Here is a 16,254-nt window from a genome sequence, read left to right as displayed (position 1 = left end):
GAGCATGCTTAATAGAGGGGAGCACCATTTTGTGACTCCCCTGGATATTAGAGACAGCTGTCAACTATGATTTAACCCTTTTATTTCCAAATACAGAGCCAGTCCCACACTTAGAATGATGTAGAAACTCACAAATCATTTGGCCACAGTTTAGGATTTCTGTTAGCTGGGAGACACCTGGCTCACATGTTAATAGCAGTTCAGCCAGACACCTGAGCACTAATTAGACCCATGGGCCAATCTCAGATTGTTATCCCCCTGTATCATAATGGCACCCTAGAGACTACAGGAAACGCTGGTGATGTCATCATCTGGATTTCTTGTATGAAAAAGACAACTTTGGTGTAGTAATAATCTCTTTCCAAATCCTTCTAGTTGTAGAGCATGTTATTATGTTTGTCTTAGACACACATGCTTATGATATTGAATATTATAATTACATGCTGTACCAAAATATAACTTACAAAACAATAATAATAAAAAAAATAGGCATTGACACACAGATATAATATATTGTCCTATAGACCAAACCTCCAATAAACTTCTAATAAAGTACAAATATTTTGTGTCAATGTAAACATTATTCTAGATTGAAGTGACACAATGCAAAAAAAGCAAAATATTGTGTGGTTTTATGAGGTTATCTTCTGAGGCTATTATTTAAAAGGGTTAGTATGTAAAACACAATATAACCACATTATAAGAATGTTGAGTAGCCATGCCAGCATTATGTATGGTATATTATACCAGATGCACCAGCTGTCTCACAAAGTGTCACTGGAAATATTATAGATGTTGGCATATATGACCTTGGTTGAATAACACAATTTGTAATAACTTCAGGGTCTATTTAACAATATCCGAAGACAACAGCTGTTTTCCAGAGAATGGCTTCAAGTGTCTTCTCTTAATTTATCAACGGGATACTTTTTCTTCGATTCTTTTTGTGGATTGTTGTGATTATAAGGTCACTATACGGAAAAACATCGAAAGACATAATAGCTTCCGGAACCAACGGGCCTGTTTCTTTTTTTTTCCGGGGACATGTTTACTGCGGGACCAAACTTGTGTTTTTTCCGGAAGCGCACAGGGGTCGTCCTAAGCCAAGATGGCCGCGCTCACAGGTGAGAGGGTCATCGCATTAAGGTGTTTCTCACACGTAATCAAGATTACAGAAGTCTATTGTTATAGTTCAGACGTCCGAGAAATTTGTGTTCGATAGTCTAATCCGTTTGTATTTCAGTAATGGGCTCCAGAATGCCCACACTCGCGTAGACGATTATGTACAAATTAATACATATTGATCAGATCTTTTTATACGGTATGGAAGACATGATGTAAGCTCGATATCTTTTTTTCTTTTTTCTTTTCAGCTCCCAGACTGTCTCGGCTCTGGGCTCAAACTACTCGGTAAGTTCTATTCACTAATGTGTATCCCCTTACCCCGATTTGTATATAATATTGCACCTTATCTGTTCACCTCATATACTCCCTTATTTTACAATTGTCACTGCAGACCTATATCCATTGCTGCCATCCACACCCGTGTCTGGCACCAACCATCCGAGAATGAAAATGCTATCAGGTAAGTCAAGCACAGAATTCCAATATAATGTATTGGAGAGGTGAGAATAGAATAGCAGTGAGCCTGGAAATAAGGGGCTTTACTCATTTGGGATCATAATGCTCAATACATAGTGACAGGTTTATGAGAGTGGCTTAATGCAGAATTTGTGGTTATTCTTCAAACCATATAGTTGAATTAGTGGCGCTATATAATAAATGATGATGATAGTTGTCTTGGTCTAAATTTAGTTTTATGCACATCATGTAACTCCCCAAAATACACTACATGTGCAACCTAACAAGAACAGCACAAATAGTGATAATACATTTCTCATAAAGGGGCCTATTTATTATAGCTAATTTTCATGTAAATTCGTTTTTGTGGAATAAATGAAGATTTAAATATGATCTAAATCTGTCAAAAGTGTATCACAGCAGATATCTGCTGCTTTGCATTTTTTTTTAAATACATAGCAATCCCCATAGATATCCATGGGGACTGCTATATACAGCAATTTAGCAAGTAATGAAAATGCATTTATACATACGGAAATGTATGCCAGCTCCGGCTGGTGTACATTACAGTGTGTGTCATTTTTCAGGTCTGCTCTTTGGAGATATCATTGCGGTAGAGGGATCTTCTGATCCCTCACCGCATCTTAATACTCTCCCCTCTGGTCACTATCGCAAAGGTGGTCACTTTGCGATTATGACCATAGAAAAGATAGGAGAGGGGTCTACACAGGAACAGCAGTGTATGATTACTGTTCCTGTTGAAGTTTTTTAATAAATACACACAATCTTTCAATACTTATCTTTGCAATAAGGATTGAAAGGGATTGTGTTAAATATGCCTGTAAACCTTTTATACTCTGTCACGAATGCCCAGCCTGTCTCAGATAAAGCAATCTGCACAGCTGGCCACGACTGGCGTCGCCTTAGTCGCTTAGCAATGAATACACCTTTTCTGCCACAACAAAGTATTTATTATGGTGTTCTTACGTTCAGCAAAACCACTTATTAATGTTTCACACTTAAATCACATACACATGTAGCATGAGCCTCTCTGGGCTTCATAAATTTACAAAGAATCATGGAGAATACAATAGATAAAATTGATTTAATCTGAAAAATGTTTCCAAGGCTTAGTTGCAAAAAATGAATAACAAGACATACATAATACATTTCAGAAAATAAAATAGGAAATAAAATCAGAGAACTACTTACTTAGTTATTATTATTATTATCGTTTATTTGTTAGGCGCCACAAGGTTTCCGCAGCGCCGTACACGGCACAAACAGTAAAACAATACAGAACAATAAACACAAAGTATCAAAACTTCAGAAACTCCAGGCAGGCAAATACTGTAAAGACGGAGTGGAAGAACAGGTGTGGAGACAGGAGGGGAGAGGGGCCCTGCTCATTCGAGCTTACATCCTAAGGGAGGGTAAACAAAATCAGGCACAAGAGGAGTGAAGCAAAGGGGAGAGAAAAGGAGCCAGGGGAGAATCAGAAACGGTGGGAGGTTAAGTGGATGGTTGGTAGGCCTTAAGGAACAAGTGAGGTTTAAGTGCCCGCTTGAAGGAGCACAGATTGGGTGAGAGACGGATGGAGCGAGGGAGGTCGTTCCAGTGAAGGGGGGCAGCTCGGGAGAAGTCTTGTATTCTAGAGTGGGAAGAGGTGATCAGAGTGGAGGAGAGGCGGCGATCGTTGGCTGAGCAGAGGGAGCGGGCTGGAGTGTGAATGGAGAGGAGGTTAGAGATATAAGGGGCAGTAGACTGAGAGAGAGCCTTGTAAGTGGTGGTGAGGAGTTTGAAAAGGATTCTGTAGGGGAAGGGGAGCCAGTGTAAGGCAAGACAGAGAGGGGAGGCAGAGGAGGAGCGGCGTGAGAGGAAGATGAGTCTTGCAGCCGCATTAAGTATAGAGCGGAGGGGGGCGAGGTGGGAGCAGGGGAGGCCAGTAAGGAGGAGGTTGCAGTAGTCGAGGCGGGAAATGATGAGAGCATGGATGACAGTTTTGGTGGCATCTTGAGAGAGGAAGGGACGGATGCGGGCAATGTTACGGAGTTGGAAGCGACAGGCTTGGGTAAGGGATTGAATGTGGGGGGCAAAAGAGAGAGAGACGAGTCAAGACTTGGTGTGTGTGTGTGTGTGTGTGTGTGTGTGTGTGTGTGTGTGTGTGTGTGTGTGTGTGTGTGTGTGTACACAATTGAGAAATATGGGACTTTTCTGTCTTGATAAACCCCCTCATGAAAATGCAAGTTATTGTTTTCTGAGGCAGAAGATTTTACACCTTTCTTCACATAACTCTCACCCCCCACCTTTGGAGTTTAGCTGTCAGTAAGGACAGATTGATCTCCCACATGTCACAGGGCTTTCAAAGTGAGCTAGGGATGTCCTGAGCTCTGGAGTGTTTACAGGACTTGAATTCTCATCTCTGCTCCTTCGGCTTAGCTGGTCAGGTCCACATCCTCTGCATACCCAAAAAACTCCTTAGAGATGCTTATCTATCTCCGGATACTTTCAAAAGATTAATGACACTTGCATAGGTTCAAACTCTTGTCATTTAGCAAAGCAAACGTTGAGATTACATTACAAGGTTGCATAAAATATTCCCATTCATACATGACTTCAACAGAAAATAAGTCAGTCATTAGATATACTAGATAATCGTCACACTCTATAATTGAAAGAGATATCCTAAATGTATAGATTTGTGTCCAGTGTAATTTTTTATTTCATTACATGTATGAGCCTTTGCACACATTTCAATTGTCTCTGTTTCCCTTGTAGACAAATATAATACATTATCACAAATGTCTCTTGTGTTACAGCAATTTCCTTGTTAGACAAAAGAGTAGCGCGGTCAGCGCACCAAAACCATCAGCGCTGAGCAGTAAAGGGGAGTTTATAGTTGCAAAACTTGACGATTTGGTGAACTGGGCACGAAGGGTAAGTGGTTTTTTTTATCATTAAAGATGCTACTTGCACAACACTGTATAGTTAACGGTATACATTAGGTATAAAACATTAACTTTAAATGAGGAAACTGATAATGTTACATCGTTTCTCCACTATCCTTTTCCATGACAGAAATATATGTATCTTTCATATGACTTGTGAAAACTACATCTGACACTCTTCCGTTCTCCGTTTTACTGTGGTAAAAGCCAAGCACTTTAATGCATTTTCACTGATATTAGTGTAACTGATATTTTCCAATAATATTCAAGTACTGACTCGCCTATAGGGGGGAGATTCAATTCCCCGCGTTGTTCTTTAGAACAACGTGGAGTGCGCATCATTATTGTTACTACGGTAATTGACACGCATTATTACCATTAGTACAGTCATTTCAATGCTGATTTTTTTGCTTGCAGCTCCCTGAGCCGCGAGCAGAATTCAGTGTTAAAATTACCGTACTTACGGTAATTATGTGCACCCTGCCTTGCTCTAAAGAACAACGCAGGGAATCTCCCCTTAAGTGTTGTCTAATTTGAATTGGCTTATAAGTAATTATGGCATATGTTTCATAGTTTTCTATGCAGTTAAAAATACCATCTTCAGGAATGAGCACTATGTACTTCATGCTACTATCCTTTTCACTTTGTTAATATATACTTCATGGCCAAAAGTTTGTGTACTCCCTTTCTAATTAGTGTGCTTGGCCATTTCACCCACACCCATTTCTTCACAGATGCATATAGCAATGCAATCTCCATAGTTAAACATTATCAGTAGAATGGGTCGTAGTGAAGAGCTCAGTGATTTTCAGCGGTGCACTATCATAGGATACCACCTTTCCAACAAGTCAGTTTGTCAAATTTTCCTCTGGTCACCTAGTGCTGTTAGTATGGTAACTTCTAGTAGCAACAACACTTCAGCCACACAAGCTCAAAAACTTAGTCTGTGCTCTGTTTCAACATTCACTACAGAGTTCCAAGCTGCCTCTGGAAGCATTGTCATTCCAAGAACTGGTTGTCGGGAACTACATAGATTGGGTTTGGGACCTGATCAGCTGTACATAAGCCTTGGATCACCCTTTGTAATGCCAAGCTTTGGCTGGAGTGATGTAAAGCATACAAGAGAAGAAAAAACAAAAGCCTGATAATGGTGCCCAGGTGTTTTAACTGTCGCTTCAATATGTAAATAGCACAACGGTCAATCAGCTAAAACAGGGAGGTTGCAAACCCCCCCTAATATTGGATCCAAAAAGAAATAAACTCAAACTCTAAGTTTTATGACAGTGCTAAAGACATGAATAGTCAATCAAACATGACGCTAAAATCTACACAATGTGTAATGTAATAAACTTAAACTTAGGTTTGAGTTTATTTCTTGATGTAAAGCACACTGCGGTTAGATCCTTCAGTAGTATAAATGCGTTCTCTAGATTGACTAAATATGGTTTACTATCTGGCAGTCTGACAAAACTGGGCTTGGCAGATGCCAGGAGACCATTTTGTACCTGAATGCGTACAGAATGGTGCATCAAAAAATGGTTTCCAGAGTTTGATGTGGAAAAACTTGACTGGCCTGCACTCAACACCATTGAACGCCTTTTGGAATGCAAATTGCAAGCCAATCCATCTGGTCAAACCCCATATTAATGCCCATAGTTTTGAAATGATATATAGCTACAACTATTTTCTCTCTCTTTCTGACTGCAGAGTTCCCTGTGGCCCATGACTTTTGGCCTGGCATGTTGTGCTGTTGAGATGATGCATATGGCTGCTCCACGTTATGACATGGACAGATTTGGCGTAGTCTTTCGTGCTAGTCCTAGGCAAGCAGATGTTATGATTGTGGCTGGTACTCTCACCAATAAGATGGCTCCTGCTCTAAGGAAGGTGAGGCTATGTTCCTTCATCTGGCACTGGGTATGCATCAATGCAGTTATTGTGCAGATGACACGATTCACGACAGTTTGTTCAGATATTGTAAGAGTGTGCACGTTCCAAAACACATCGCATCTGCTGATTTGATTTTCTAAACTTCCACATTTGCACGACAGCGTTCCATCATTGATAGTGATTTTTAGGAAGTGTGTACGCACTCATGACCAGCAGCATAGACCGATATCTAGTTTACAGAGTCACAAATCTTTTCAGCAACTGGTTATGGGAGATGAAGATCACAGGTGTGTAGGTGTGTATGCATTAATCGGCATGCTCATCAGGACTTTCAATTGTTAGTGAAATTGCATCTGAAGTAAGATTGCATAGGTGTGTACCAAGCTTTACTGCAATTGTTGACTGTGTTGTAGAATATACATAATACTCATTTATACTGTTCTATTTGGGTTTTAAAGCTACTTGAGTATTAAATGGTTTTGTGGACACTGTCAGTAATCCTGTTACACTTATCCTGAGGCAGTTTCTGGAATATAATCAACATTTAGTAAAAGCAGATGGTTGTATATATTGAGCCAGAGAGATGTACTTGCGTATTCAAGCGATCACTGTACAGCAGTTTAAACTACTTTCTTAAATGGCCCATCAATATAATGTTGGTAAAGAAAGTGACAGTAACCTGAATTATGTCACTGGCATGTATCTTCTACCTGTAGGTTTATGATCAGATGCCTGAGCCACGTTACGTAGTGTCTATGGGCAGGTGAGTACTTCTTTATTCCCCCTTCCTCCATGAATTTGGTGGTATTTATCATTTTTTCCCCCTCTTACAAATGTGTGACTTGACATGTTAGCTCAGTTGTTCTAACTGTAAGACTTGAGTTAGTGTCACACAACCATTTTTAGTTGTTTTTTTTTTTTTTGTTTGATTTTTTTCCCCAGCCAGAAATGCAGACATTCTGAAGCTCAATTTGTGACAAATTGCAGTAAAGGGGAGTTCCATTTTCCATTCACATCACATGAGCTTGAGAATGCTTGAATGCGCATGGTTCTAGAACACCTGTATACAACACTGGAATGAGCCCTACATTAGGGAACACATGGACCAGGTTATGAGACGGTCCTCCTTTAAGAGCACAAGCTTACAAGCACCACTTTCTGAAACTTTTTACTGGTTTTATTTTGTTTCCTTTCATAGAAATGAAATATGTTTTTAGCCTTGCAAACTTAACCATTTGTTTTGGAGATTTTAGTTGTTTTACATGTTCCACAGTTGTGCTAATGGAGGAGGCTACTATCATTATTCGTATTCTGTGGTCAGAGGCTGTGATAGAATTGTTCCAGTTGATATCTATGTTCCAGGTAATTTTCTCTTTATAGTCCAAAACAAACAATAAATAAGGTAAAGAATAACCCATATGAATCAACCACACAATTAAACCGTTCAGTTTTTGTTTAGAGACCATTTGTTTTACAACATTTCCAGGTTCTACACTGGTTTACATGTCCTCCCACCAGCTCTGTGCCGGTGCATACAAATATCAACTGTTTTAGAAAACGAATATTTAAAGGGGTTAATATAGAAAGCTTTGGCCTGCACATTCCAATTGACCAAATGTATGGAAAGACTGACGCTACACTGCTGTGACTGAATTTCTACAATTATATTTTGTTTTTCTAGGCTGCCCTCCTACTGCTGAAGCTCTCCTGTACGGCATCCTGCAGCTGCAAAAGAAGATCAAAAGAGAAAAGAAAATCCAACTCTGGTATCGGAAATAAGCTTGTGTTGATTGTATATATTTATAGTAAGAATGCTTTACATGTCCCCTCAAATCGGCATTTTTGATGCATCATGAATAACTAACTGGCTTGTTTTAAAACCTGTATTTGTTAAAACATTAAAAAGGACTGTAAACTATTGTGTGCTTTTCCATTCCTTGTACAACACACCTCTCTTGTATTATGATTGTCCACCTGGACCAACTCTCATGCTGTAATACCACCAGAAAAGGAAGAGAAAAAAACAGCTGTTCTGTAGTGTAAATAGTGTACAAAAGGAGTTCTTCCAGTCTAATTTGCAAGTCTCTGTTCTGTATTGGCAGTCTTTCTACAGCACCGTGCTACCCTGTAGAAGTGTATCTGTTCATAGTAACATTAATAAAGGTATAAGTTGTTTTTGCTACTTAAATGTTTAACCGCTTCATTACCAAGCCAGTTTTGTGTGGGCTGTGAGAATTTTGTTTTGTTTTTTATTCTGTGGTTTTTAAATTGGAGACACTGGTTTGGGTTTCCCTTATTCCAGCTCTTAAGGCTTTAGTATAAACTGGATCTGAAAGAATTGCTAATACATATATCCAGTAGTGCTAGCAGACAGGAGGTTGTTTATTCCACCGCCCTGGGGACTTCTTTTCTGGGGGATGTTCTTGTTCAGAAAGGAAACACAGTAGGTCGTAGCATTCAAAGCGAGTGCTGTGATCAGTGTGCAGAACAAGTCTCTGAATGACGGGCAGGACTGGAGGGGTCTACGATCCAAGGAGAGTACAGATGCCAATTTTTGACTAACAAGTTAAATTAAGTTGAAAATAAAATGTGTTTTGAATGTTTCTAACAGTAAGCAGGAAGAGGTTTATCTAATACTTTAAAATGGTGGTGCAGCACATTGGCCTAGTGGTTAGCACTTCTGCCTTACAGCACTGGAGTCATGAGTTCGATTCCCGACCATGGCCTTATCTGTGTGGAGCTTGTATGTTCTCCCTGTGTTTGCATGGGTTTCCTCCGGGTGCTCTGGTTTCCTCCCACACTCCAAAAACATACTGGTATGTTAATTAACTGCTATCAAAATTGACCCTAGTCTCTCCCTCTCTGTCTGAGTGTGTGTCTATATTAGGGAATTTAGACTGTAAGCCCCAATGGGGCAGGAACTGATGTGAATGTGTTCTCTGTACAGCGCTGCGGAATTAGTGGCGCTATATAAATAAATGATGGTGGGCATATAGCTTACTCTGCTGTACCCCAGTCACTAGTCTTTAAATCCCTGCTTCCTCTACTCCTATCTGCATTTACTGTAGCTTTCATGAGGTAGCTTCTATGATTAAACTACACAAGGAGAAAGTATAGCAGCGATTGGACTACAAGTAAGTAGAACAGTGCGTTAGATTTGCAACCCAAAGCTATAAAAAATGTTCTAAGCTCTTGTAGTTTTCAGTTTTGCTGTCTGACTTATGTCTATATCCCACTTCTACATGGTATGTGCATGCTCAATCACCACGTATTTTATACAATTTTGCCAGGTTCCAGTTATGTAATGCCATTTTGTGGTTGGATCATTATTGGTGAAACATTAACTTATCTGTTTAAATACAGTGCCCGAACAAAGTGTAAATAGATATATTAGGAATTCAAATTGTTTCCAAAACCAAAATGACCCCTTCATAAGCACTTCAAGGTGGTGATGCAAGGACGGCAACCATGAGATGTAAATTGACAATGTTTAACAGAATGAAAACCAGCTGTTCAAAAAAACAACTTTATTCAGCATTTGCTCCATATGTCACATGGCCCATTATCTACAATACAAATGGTCTGTATGAATATAGTGTGCTGTTGTGTTTAATGCCACTGCCAGCAAGAGGTTACATTATATTGATGATCAGAGGTTCTGCTCCCTCTAGGTGCTGAGTGCAGGCATTGTACAGGGTGTGTGGGAGAATGCTTTGTATCTAGCCTTTCCTAACTAAGGAATCCTTGCTGTGCTCAGGCCTTGATAATAGTGGGTGTTATCATCTTATGGAAGGAGTAATATCTGCAGTCTTCAGGGGGGATGAGGTTCATCACAGTTGTGCTGATATTTTCACACTTGAAACCAGCTTCTACCAGTCGAGGTATTTGTGTTTCCTGTAAAGGTAAAATGACAGTAGGCTGTAATAAATTGCATCAGAAGCAAGCGTTATCCTGTAGGAAAGCAGAGTACAGCTGATCATGAACCTAGCACTGCACAGTGACAATGTTCAATGAGTGGCTTGGCCTAAATTAAAGAAGAGGTGCTACATAGACCTTTCAGTGCAAGAAAGTATTGTGAAATTAGTACTGTGCATATTACCTCAAACATTTTTTCTATATCAGTGTATTTGTTCTTCAACAAATCTCCCCAGGATGTCAGGTTACAATATGTGAGAACTCCTCCTGGCTTGAGCAGACGTTGAGCATGACCCTATAAAAACACAGAAACACGCCGAGATCTTTACATGACAAGTAAAATAACTATGAGACAGCAACGGTGATATTAATCTGTTCTGAACACAAAGCTGCTTATGATAACTGGTTATGCAATATCAGTTTGTTTATCTGGAAAACTTCATGTTTTAAGCTGGTCCCTAAAAAGAACAGGTCTAAATGCAAGCTGGATGGACATAATCATTTAGTATGAAAATGTTGTTACCTTGATGAAGTTAAATTGATGTGTATGCCATGTTTCCTCAGACAGGGGATACGTGTCATACAGAATTCCTAAATAGATGAACAGAATATCTCAAAGTAAGGAAATGGTAAATACTATACAGAGACTACAGCTTACTCTACTTTTTCTTACCATCAAAGTGTCCATCTGGCAATGTTGCCACGACATCTTCCCACAGCCCCTTCAGTGGCACAATCTGTAAAGAGACAACCGATGGTCAGATAGTCCTCTGCCTGAAGACCACCTCCTCCTCCTAAATTGTGTATCAAATTAGTCTTCCCTGATGCATGCAAATGCTACCAGACATGCATTTTCCATATATACCAGAGCTCACCACCGTTTCTCAGAGGGTGTTTGTCTATTTGCATATTGTACAATGAGCACTTCTATTGTACATGCTGACCGTGCATTTCCTTTTCTGTGACTTTGCTCACCGTCGTCTTACGCTTACACAGCTTGTGAACTTTGCCCTGATTGTCAGTTCCAAAAATACACACACTTTCTTTCCTGTCAACCTTTTCCATCACTGCTTGCATTGATAAACCCAATTTCCACACTCCCGTGCACTGACCTATGATCACACAGCATGAGTCCACACATACCTGTTGTATGCATATTCTTCTGCTGCTCTATCCTCTTGCCTCCTCTATAAAGTAACAGTACATAACAAATCTCCGGACCTTTAGGTCTTTTTTTACTGTAAGCAACACTAATTCTTAGAAATGTTTTAATATTGACAAAAAGGTGAAATTACTTTAATTGATTTATACAAGTAATGGTTATATCTGTTTTTGCTGTCTGAAACCTGTTGTGCATTTTGAGTGGCATAGTGCTATATATATATATATATATATATATATATATATATATATATATATATATATATATATAGAGCTAAGAGAATTGAACCTAATAGATCAGAATAGAATATTTTATTAGGAGTGTGCTATCTAAACAAAACAATTGTGCATTGCAACTGATAGGGTGTTTAATTGAAGTCAGTGACTACTTGTGAGCTCTCTACAGAAATATAGCAGTGTCTAGTGAGCATCAAACTCGTCTACAACATGTAATTATGCAGAAATAAATTTTTAATAGAAAATTAGTCATTAAGTTATTGTTTTGCTAGATATTTTTGGACAAATTTTTGCAGCATTTCCAAGTTATTTATTGTTATTGGATCATTACTTTCACTGCTTAAAGGAAAAGATCCCCTTAATTATAGCAGTCCCGTTACCTGAAGTGGAGAGCTGGCGCTAGAGGACACTGTCCATAGCTGTTCAATAGAGCTTAATGGATGGATTTTCCTTGCAGCATTGTATGAAAGAACTAGCTCTAATAAGGTGATGGGGAACCTCCCTGTTTATTATACAATACAAAAGGGGCAAGATCGAATAGTAAGGGATATCCAAATGTGGACATCCCTTTTAATCCAACAAAGACATATGAGGGGGAATTCAATTGACCTCGGTCCGCACACTTTTACCGTTACTACAGTAATAGTGAACATTATTAACGCTGGTATGGTATTTTCAATGCTGATTTTCGCTCACAGCTCTGTGAGCCACAAGCAAAAATCTGTGTTAAAATTACTGTACAAACGGTAATAGTGCACAGGTCGTGTTATTCTCAAGAACAACGCAGTCAACTGAATTGCCCCCATGGAATTAAATGCAAAAGATAAATACACTTATTCTTAAACCCCATGTAAGAGACCTATATTCATACAATTGATAAAGGTGTACTTACTATCCAAAAACATACTAGGTTAATTGGCTGCTATCAAATTGATCCTAGTCTGTGTGTGTGTTAGGGAATTTAGACTGTAAGCTCTATTGAGGCAGGGACTGATGTGAGTGAGTTCTTTGTAAAGCGCTGCGGAATTAGTGTCGCTATATAAATAAATAAATGATGGTGGTCAGTTGTCAAGTTTAATATAGGTAAATTGGTTAAGAGGATAACAAGTCTGTGATAGCATACATTATACCTACGGATATGAGACATACTCAGAAATGTAACGGCATAAGGGTCTGATTTAGAGATGTGCATATGGCAATTTGTGTGGCGCACATATATGCATTTTTCCATACCTCACATGCATACCCAAAAAACATGCGTGGAACAGGGTGGGCAAAAGTTAGTTGAGTACAGTAAATGAGTATACACATAAGTGTATCACACTTCCACACCCTTCAAGTCTTTATATGCTCTCTGAAGGCCCCTCTTTATTAGACTTTACCCTACTCCCATCTATACTAACCACAACACTAGTGCACCCTCACTACTGACCTACTCTCCACTCTGAGCCCCCCTGGCTTCTCATGTCAACTGTAATCTTCTAATTAGACTGTAAGCTCTCATGAGCAGGGTCCTCCCAACTCTGTGTTCATGTTTGCATCCACCCTGTGTGTCCCTGATATATGTATGTCCTGTTTTCCACACTGCCTGGCACTGTGGGGCCTTACAAATCAATGTTAATAATAATTTCTGACTGATAATCTGAGTAAACAGGGCTCATGTGGCATCCATGAAAAAGCATGGTAGTACAATTTATCACCTATAAAATATTATTAATTAAGAAAAGTAAAATATCAAGCTATAACCCGCATATTCACTTACTGTATAATTTGGACACAATTGCATCCAGCACAACAGTCAAATAGTACTTTATTATAGCACTCATGTTTATGTCTTTACCTTATGTGGTTGTTCCTTGGCCCATTCCTGTAACCGCTGGAATACCCCATCATTGCACTCCACAATCCAATGTTCCTCTATGTTATACTCTTCTAATTTAGTAGCTGCTATCGCCATGCCAAAACCAATCTCCAACACACGTCCTCCTTTAGGATATGGAGAAATTGGTTAGGAAATGAAATTATAGCGATTACCTTATAACAACTTGTTTTGCTTAAATAGATATGTGATGTCCAAGTTATTCCTGAAAATTAAAAATTAAAGAATCTACAAAGTACATCAAAACAAAGAGGTTATTAAGATTATCTGTAAAGATGGAAGGCTTGGTGGCTCGCACATATACATGCACCTACTGGAAAGGTAAATGCTAATACAATCTTGCTATAAAATTCTGAAAAGAAAGTCCCAAGTGCTGGTCCCTTATTTTTGCTTTGAAACCACTAGTAATCTTGGCCATCTGTATCACTGTAATAATGTGATGTGTAATGTGTAGAATATTTCAGGTGTCGGCACCACCCAGGCACGCATGCCACTTCAGTCTGGCACGCCGGCTCTCTGCAGCTGCTTCACTAAAGCAGCTAAGGATGGCTGAAACGGAGCTGCTGTGCATGCACAGCAGCCAGCAGCTCAGTTTCGCCCATCAACGGCTGCTTTAGTGAAGCAGCTCCCAGGAGTCGCTATAGAATGGAAAACATGTGGACTGACTTCAAAGGTAAGCATGAGGCACAAAATGTATTGGGGGCACAACTATGTGGCATTCAATGTTTTTGGGTCACAACTATGTGGCATCCAATGTATTTGGGCTACTACTACGTGGCATACCATGATTTGGGCATACAACTATGTGGCATTTAATGTATTGGTTGGGGGCACAACTATGTGGCATTCAATGTATTTTGGCACTACTATGTGCCATTCAATGTATTTGGGGCACATTTATGTAGCATACTATGAATTGGGGCACAACTTAGTGGCACAATATTAACTGGGGGGCAGAACTATGTGGCATATAAATTGAGTGTTTAATTATGAGGCATGGTATGAATCGGGGGCGCAACTATGTGGCATAACACAAATTGGGGGCACTACTGTGTGGCATTTTGTTTATTTGTTGGTCCCATCTCTATTAATATTATGATATTAGCATCATACAATAAGCCATAATATATATATATATATATATATATATATATATATAGATATAGATATAGATATAGATATATATATATATATATATATATATATATGCATACCTGGGCTTGACTACTTTGCAACTTTACATTTGCTGGTGTGTATAAGGGGATTACCAAACAAAGTGCTCAGGTCACTTATTTATTTGAAGTTGAATTGTCTGCCAACTACTCACTTCAGGGTAACTTGGTCCTGTCAAAGAATTATTATTCACAATATGCACTACAACAGCTTTGTACAGGAAAGTTTTACTTATTAAAGATGATTAGACATTGCAACCAGTTAGAACACCCACACTGCTGTCTTATTTGACAAAATCAAAGGTGTTTATATGGAAGGTATCACATTTGTTTGCTCAGTACTTGGGAGACAAGAGACAAAAAGTAATTCAGTCATGCAAGAACTAAATGAAGAGCACAGAGGCATAGTCCCCCACACAACCCACCCCCTCTCTACCATACAGCTGTCACCAAATGTAACACACACAAAACTGCTATTCTGAGATACAGATAGCAGCTTGTTGGACACAGTATTACACCGTGTGCATGGTCAAACTAGAGATCTCCCAAACCTAGGGCAACCTTTAAATGATAATTTGGCAGGCATATTAACTGCTACAAAATCAGCCGGCTAATGTTGGCTACTATATCAATTTAAAAGTTCAATATATATATATATACACACACCCACCCAGGGATCATGACAACCCAATTACATAGGCAACAGAAGGTAAAAATTGCCCTGTCCAAATGGGCTTACAATCTAAGGTGTAGGGAACATTTCATAATTTAGGTAGAAGTATAAACTTTTATAAAACATGTTTTCCTTAAGCAGACAACTATGTGTATCTGAGTCTCACTCCAACATACCTTTACTGGCTGCCACACTTGCCAGGCTGTGCATGTAAGGGGTCTCCCATCTCTCCATCACTGGTTTGCCCAATATTTCTAGGTGAGTATCTGCCTCATTGTACCCTGCAGATGCTTTGTGCCAGGAGGACTTACAGCTCTCCCCTTCCGTAAAGATCTTGTCTGCAGACATTGTTAGAGGCGCAGCTCTAGTAACTAGACCTAACTGGGACAGAGAGACAGGACACCGGCCGGCAACGGGAATATATGGATCAGGACAGTGGGCTGGGCTTCCAGACTTTAGCTAAAGGACAGTTGACGTGGGTGTTGCTGCGAGTTAATACACAAGTTTAATTGGTCACTGTAGAATGCAGTGGGCGGGGCGCCAGAGAAGCTAGTTGTCCAAATCAATTGATCAAGACGATTAATAAAGTAGAGAAGTTATTCTTGGGGTAATTTTTCCTTACGTTGGGAATCGCCTAGACCAATATTCACATATATTAAAAAGACTGTGCTGTGAGTATATATGTCTGGCCATAAGTAACCAAAGAGCATAGGATGTATAGCGCTAGAGGTACTTTTATTTTTGGGGAAACCACAGCAGAATAACATTAAATGAAACGCGCTATTAAACATAAAACAA

At 39.4% G+C, this 16,254-nt stretch overlaps 2 protein-coding genes across 3 annotated transcripts; one reads left to right on the top strand and one right to left on the bottom strand.

The window, feature by feature from the left end:
- Positions 1-958: 958 nt before the first annotated feature.
- Positions 959-8,337, top strand: NDUFS7 (NADH:ubiquinone oxidoreductase core subunit S7). Of its 2 annotated transcripts, XM_075205631.1 has the most exons (8): positions 959-1,124; positions 1,374-1,410; positions 1,517-1,585; positions 4,401-4,518; positions 6,237-6,416; positions 7,136-7,182; positions 7,693-7,781; positions 8,101-8,337. In XM_075205631.1, the coding sequence occupies exons 1-8, from the start codon at positions 1,109-1,111 to the stop codon at positions 8,196-8,198; spliced, it is 654 nt and encodes a 217-aa protein (XP_075061732.1). In that variant the 5' UTR covers positions 959-1,108; the 3' UTR covers positions 8,199-8,337. The 2 variants fall into 2 exon arrangements, with proteins under 2 accessions (XP_075061732.1, XP_075061740.1); XM_075205639.1 differs by lacking the exon at positions 1,517-1,585 and having other exon boundaries at positions 1,019-1,124.
- Positions 8,338-9,931: 1,594 nt separating this feature from the next.
- Positions 9,932-15,873, bottom strand: GAMT (guanidinoacetate N-methyltransferase). Its single transcript, XM_075190563.1, has 6 exons — positions 15,633-15,873; positions 13,573-13,718; positions 11,008-11,071; positions 10,858-10,925; positions 10,519-10,629; positions 9,932-10,313 (listed from the first exon to the last, which is right to left on the bottom strand). Exons 1-6 carry the CDS (start codon positions 15,802-15,804, stop codon positions 10,173-10,175), a joined length of 702 nt encoding a protein of 233 aa, XP_075046664.1. The 5' UTR covers positions 15,805-15,873; the 3' UTR covers positions 9,932-10,172.
- Between the last annotated feature and the right edge of the window lie 381 nt (positions 15,874-16,254).

Source organism: Mixophyes fleayi, chromosome 1 (genome assembly GCF_038048845.1).
Source record: "Mixophyes fleayi isolate aMixFle1 chromosome 1, aMixFle1.hap1, whole genome shotgun sequence".
Classification (NCBI taxonomy): Eukaryota; Metazoa; Chordata; class Amphibia; order Anura; family Limnodynastidae; genus Mixophyes; species Mixophyes fleayi.
Note: the sequence above shows the minus strand (reverse complement) of the source record. Positions and strands in the feature narration are given on the sequence as shown.